A 6,000-nucleotide genomic window follows, 5' to 3' on the forward strand; every position below is an offset into this window, starting at 1 on the left:
TTTTAGAGTTTTTGTCACAGAAAGGTGGCCGGCGTTGTTGGTATTTTCCAACTACTTGCGCATGTGCAGAACAACTATTTAAAATTGCGCAGGCCAGTGGCTCCGATCATCGTTGTCGTGTAAACAGATACCCAAAAAGCAAGAAGGGATTTTGGTTTTTACTTAGAAATGTTGCTGTATAAAAGGGGCTTAAGTTGGCTTTGTATGGATTCATTTACGACCCCTGACGGCCGGATTGGAACCAGAGCAACATCGAATGCATCTTTTTTTTTTCTATTTTCTGTTAAAAGCACATCATTACAGCTCTGAGGGGAGAAGAGAGTTGAAACTTTGAGTTAAACTCTTTTTAAAGGTACAGTATGTTAAAAGATTTGTCCATTTGATGGCAGCCATAAGTTACTGCCCACCATCTGTTAGATACCATCTTGTGGTAGAAAGTGGTATTACATGATTGGGGTAGGTTAGCTTGAGTTGAGATCCCTGCTCACAGGTTAAATAGATGATTAAAACAAAACAAAAAGATTTATCTTCTCACAGTGTTTAAAGTTGTAGATTTTGTTTTGACTAAAAATATTTCATACTGTACCATTAAAATAACCTTTTGTTTATCTCCAAAGTCAAACAAATATTTATATGTATATTTATATATATATATATATATATATATATATATATATATATATATATATATATATATATATATATATATATATATATATATATATATATATATATATATATATATAAAAAGGTGCTATATGTTATAAACCCTGTTTTCAGACTCGAGGAGTGTATAAATCATGTGACCAGAGGACCAATAGGCTCCTTTCTGCTCTCTTTTGACAGTGACATTTTTGCTTTTTTTCTCAGCAACAAGTGAGGCACACAAGTCAGGAGACACATTGGTCCTTTCCATTGCAACCTAAAAAGGAAAAACTGAAAGCCCTGCCCTGTCAGTAGCCAAACATGCAAAAACAAAACAAAACATTGAAAAACGCAACAAATAAAAATATAAAAGCTGTATCTCCTCAACTCTTCGTACCCACTTTTGATTCAAATCTCCCAGCATGCCAACAGAAACAGTGTCATCCTGGGGGGCTAGAAGTTAAAGCATGTGGTTTAGGAAAGTGTCTGAGAAGAAAAAAGGGCTGGTCACATCTACCCAGTATCGCCTGTGGACTATTTACAAGTTTGGATTCTGTTAGAGGCTTCCCACATAAAATTGCACATCAAGCCTCCATAATGAAACAAAGAAAAGGAAAAGAGGTGAACCTTGCCAAACATCTGTACAATACAATTGTGGTTTTTGGAGATATGAGCGAGTCATCGTGGACAGTTATCATACAGTGAGTGGCATAGTGGGATATGCATATTATTGAGCAGGACTGGGGTGGGGGTGGGGGGGTGGGGGTCAGAGCATGGAAATAAGCACTTCACATTCAACCATCAAACCCAGCTAAGTTTAAGACCAGCAGCAGTGAGTCCAGGTCCTAAGTTCACCCATTAGGAGGCCCAGTGGAAGAGGGCCTGCTTCAAAATTCAAGTGCACAACTTTGAGGAGAAAGAATCAAGGATCATGTTGGCCTGTTGCTCCAAACGACATCAAGGCCTTGGGGTGTTTGCTATACTTAGAAAAAGGCCATTTCCGGGCAGGGTTTGTTCCTAGAAAAAAAGTAAAGGGAGCAGGAGTATCAGTTGCCAGCAGTATGTACAACAAGAAGAAGGAGAAGAAGAAGAAGAGGCAGTCAGTAGGAGGCAGCAGCCTGCGCGTCAGGCGTTTCTCCTGGAGTTACTGGTGGCGGACGCGCGGCCCGTCTCGTGGTCCGGTCTGTATTTGAGCCAGCAGATGAGCCACGTGACGACCACCGAGAACATGGCCAGGATGCTGGCTACCGACAGGCAGATGGGTCCGGCGGGCGAGGGAGGGATGCTGTGGCTGTGCACGAAGATGAGGCCCATGAAGAGCAGCACCAGCATGGACAGGAAGGAGAAGATGACGCACACGCAGCCGGTGGTCAGCGCCACCCGCTTGCAGCTCTGACAGCTGTCGTAGCGCACCGAGTCCTGGGAGAGGGTGGTGGCGGTGGACACGGTGGTGGAGGGGGTGGCCTGGCTGGCGGCGGCGCTGGACGCCGCTCCGGATGCCTCCTCCCGGCGGAGCGCGACGAGCGCCGGGTGCAGTGGCGGAGGGTACGGCGGCAGCGCGTCCTGCGGCAGCGGGTCCGAGTCGATGTAGAGGGGGAAATCCTCCGTCACCTTGGTGTTGTTGGGGAGGTTCTGTATCCGGTAGTCCGGCACCGGGGTCCGGTGGCGGCAGACGGGGCAGCTGATGCGCCATGGCCGCTCCTCTCGGAGGTGAAGCGTGTTCAGGCACTCCTCGCAGAACGTGTGCAGGCACTCGAGGATCTTGGGAGCCCGGCGGTCAAGGTCGAAGTAATTGTAGCAGATTTTGCACTCGTACTCCTCGTAGGGGAACGCCGAGGAGGCCTCGCCCGGCGGCTCCGCTCCGCTCGGTGCCAGATCTACCTCTGCCATGTCATCTTTCGCCATTCACATTCTCCGGTGAACACAAAGGGAGCTGGCGGACAGATGCTGATGACGGTGCACGTCTCTCCTCCTCTCCCCCTCCTCCCCCCCTCCTCCTCTCCCTCCTCTCATTGAACCGACATCATCCCAGCAGACGTTGTTGTTGTTGATGTATGTGTAGATGTTCCTTTTCTTCTCCTTTCCCTGTTTTGCTTGTGATCGCGGAAATTTGCGCTTCGGTCCCGCCGGTTAGAAAAAGACGCGCTCTCACGTCGGGATCGGCTGCGTGGGAACAGATGATGTAATGGTGGCTTCCATCCGGAGGGTCTGAGCATCCCACCAAGCAGAGAGAGAGAGCGAGAGAGAGCGAGAGGGGGAGGAGAAAGAATGAGAGGGAGGGAGGGGGACGTGTCGCCATAAAGTCCCTTTAAAGAGAGAGAAACTGTCAGAGCGTCTGTGCGCGTACAGCACATGACATCCACCCTCCACCGCGATTACGCGCACTGGCGCACAATAGGATGCGCTAATTTGGTCAACCGGGGGCGTCGGTTTCCTGTAACAATGGACATCAAAGGTCACACAATGTTCCAGAGAAACAAACAGCACATACGGTTCCATCATCTAATCAGCCACTGAGACCATGAGGTCGATATCAAAGAGGGATCCTCAGTAATCAAGAAATATTACAGTGATGCTCTCTGATACAAAACACACATGAAATTAGAATAGCAAAAAGTGGGACTGGATGGAAGGTTTTGGGGTTGTGAAGAGAGATGTAAGAAGACACATGGGTTTGAAAGTACATGAACAACTGAAAAGAGCGAGAGACCTACCAAAGAAGACAAACATCAGGTTAAAAAAAAACACAAAGATGCAAAACAATAACAACAAAGACTGGCAATATTACCTAAGAGATGCTAAATGGTCACAAAGAGACAAAACAAAAAGAAACTGGTCATTGTGCTCCAGTTTATGTTTCCATCACTATCCTCCACCATTTGAAATAACACCAACAGCTGCAGTAACAGAGACCTACCAAAAATGGCAAACTATTTACTTAATAAACATGTGGTGCACAAATAATCCACAATAAGCCACATAGGATCAGATATGAAGAAATGACACCAAATGACCACTGTGAGACAGACAATCCCTTAAATGAAACATTAAATTAACATCATGCAATGGAGCATAAATTAAATCACATACAGACTGGAGGCCCGAATGATAAAAAAAAAACAAAAAAAACTGATGATTAAAGGAGTTCTGTGTTTAAAAAAAGATCACTTTGTCTGTGCTGCTGCTGACATTGCTCACACCAACACGTCTTGATGGACTATTCTGTACATTGGCTTCTTGTATGTTCAAACTTTGTTCACAGAAACCCTCTGGAGCAGGTATACTGGCTCCAAACAAAGCCAGGTGAAGAGGTTAGTTTGATGTACTGTCATCGTGTCAAATCACAGCTTTATAGTAAATAATACAACTTCTTGTTCAAGACAGCCAAATGCCTTAAAGTCCCCTTTAAATGTATTTATCATAGATTTGCCAGTCCATCACACGAGACAGAAACACATAGGAACAATCACAGAATTAACTTCATTTGTTAAATGTTATCCAAATATCATTATGCAGAAAACAAACATATTTAAAAAATACAAACTTTATAAATCCCACCCTTTCCCCATAATTTATTGAAAAAATATTCCATTTACTTATGAGAAACCTGAATAAAAGACTCAAACAATGTAAAAAGAGTTAACACAGTGTCATGCAAATGTATTGTAGCAATATGACAAGTGCATAATTTTCATTAAAAAGAGTAAATCATCGTTTAAAAAGAGTTCAAACTATGCAAAAACCTCTTGAGCTACGTGGAAAAGGATGTCAAACGTTTTTTGATAATGCTATAACAATGTAATAATGACTAAAAAACGACTACAAAGAGTTAACACTATATAAATTGGCTAAAACAACTTTAAAAGAGCCAAACGGTGTAAAAAGAGGTCAATGTGAAATCATAACACCAAATAAAAAAAAAAAGTACTACAAAGTAAAATTGGCTAAAAGAACTTGAAAAAAGACTAAAACAATAGAACATTGGATAAAACTATCAGCAAAAAGTGCTAAAACCATACACTATGGGGTAAAAAAACGTAAAGGGGTATAACAGTGTAAAAACAGCTAGTAGAACTTGAACAAAGCAGTTAAAAGTACAACAACAAATGACATGATACTGAATGAAAAAACACAACTGGATTTAGAGAAACAAACTTACATTTGGTTTAGTTTTGTGTACACAGGTAAAGCAGGTGTCATTATTACCCCCAGCAATAAATCTCACATGATAAGACCTGCTGCAGTGTCAGGGTAAAGGTCAGGGAACGTTTTACTATGAACTACACTTACACGCACACGCGCGCGCGTGTTAAGCCCCGCCCCGTTACGCTCACCTGTGCCATAGAGTGACCGCACCTGTGCGCTCTGCTGTCTGCGCTCTGCAGCGGGGATGCGCCCTGTCCGGGCTTAGGATCACTCCAGGATCACTCCAGGATCACTCCAGGATCACTCCTCTCTCCTCTGAGCCCGACACGATGGATCTGCTGGCCTACCTCCAGGATCCGGAGCTGGTGGCCCGGTTCCAGAGGCGCTGCGGGCTCTTCCTCGTCGAAGCTCCGCATCATAACCAGAGGAGGCAGACCGGGAACCAAGCACGTGGACAGCTGAGGGGGCCATGGGACCGCCAGGACACCAACTCCAACTATAAATACAAGGAGAACGGATATGCTGCTGATGTAAGTCATACAATACAGAACATTTATCAAATGTAAAAAAAAAAAAAATATTTGTGGTAATAATAAAGAGAAAGCCCACTTAAGTTGCATTAATCCCTACAAACTGGAAATTGCATTAGAAGTTATTCGTTATAGTAAAATACAGTACAAGTTGAACAAACGGCACATTAATCCATTAAAAATAATAGCTTAAGAGATTATTCAAACTCAACCGTTACTGGCTTTTCTTGTTTGTCTGGGTGGCTGTGACAGCCACACGTCTTAAGGACAAACTGTGAGATGTGAGCATATTTCTGCCTCTGCTTAAAAAAAAAAAAAAAAAAAAAAAAACTTGTTTTGTGAACACACAGTTGCAGTCGACTAAGGAATCTGAGATGTCTCGATAAAGGTTAAGCAGCAGTAAAACCATATAAAGCTCTGGCAACTGGAATATTTCAATGAATGTCAATTTGAGTGGAAATTGCACTTGCATGCAGCCAAAATACAAAAGTTGAGTTGATGAGAAAAAGGCCATAGTGACGTTGAATTGTGTTTTGACCTTTTATATGGTTTTAGAGAAAAACATTGACTCAATTTAAACAGATTTACAAGTGCTATAAACAAGAAGTATGTACACATTAGCAAGTTTATCACTGCTTCTTTGTTCATTTATTCATTTGTTTCTCCCTAATGCACTCTA

The 6,000-nt window shown here is 43.1% G+C and overlaps 2 protein-coding genes across 3 annotated transcripts in view; one reads left to right on the forward strand and one right to left on the reverse strand.

Annotated features, from left to right (window-relative positions):
- Positions 1 to 1,750: 1,750 nt before the first annotated feature.
- On the reverse strand, positions 1,751 to 2,550 carry rnf228 (ring finger protein 228; the record flags this gene model as incomplete). Its single annotated transcript, XM_080508777.1, has 1 exon — positions 1,751 to 2,550. The coding sequence occupies one exon, from the start codon at positions 2,548 to 2,550 to the stop codon at positions 1,771 to 1,773; it is 780 nt and encodes a 259-aa protein (XP_080364903.1). The 3' UTR covers positions 1,751 to 1,770.
- Positions 2,551 to 5,034: 2,484 nt separating this feature from the next.
- The window catches only part of sgpp2 (sphingosine-1-phosphate phosphatase 2), a 13,991-nt gene continuing 13,025 nt past the window's right edge, over positions 5,035 to 6,000 (forward strand). For both annotated transcript variants that reach the window (XM_080503908.1, XM_080503909.1), the window contains exon 1: positions 5,035 to 5,321. In XM_080503908.1, the coding sequence (XP_080360034.1) occupies positions 5,121 to 5,321 (201 nt within the window). In that variant the 5' untranslated portion in view covers positions 5,035 to 5,120. The remainder of the gene's footprint in view (positions 5,322 to 6,000) is intronic.

This window comes from Blennius ocellaris (assembly GCF_963422515.1).
Source record: "Blennius ocellaris genome assembly, chromosome: 2".
NCBI classification, from domain to species: domain Eukaryota; kingdom Metazoa; phylum Chordata; class Actinopteri; order Blenniiformes; family Blenniidae; genus Blennius; species Blennius ocellaris.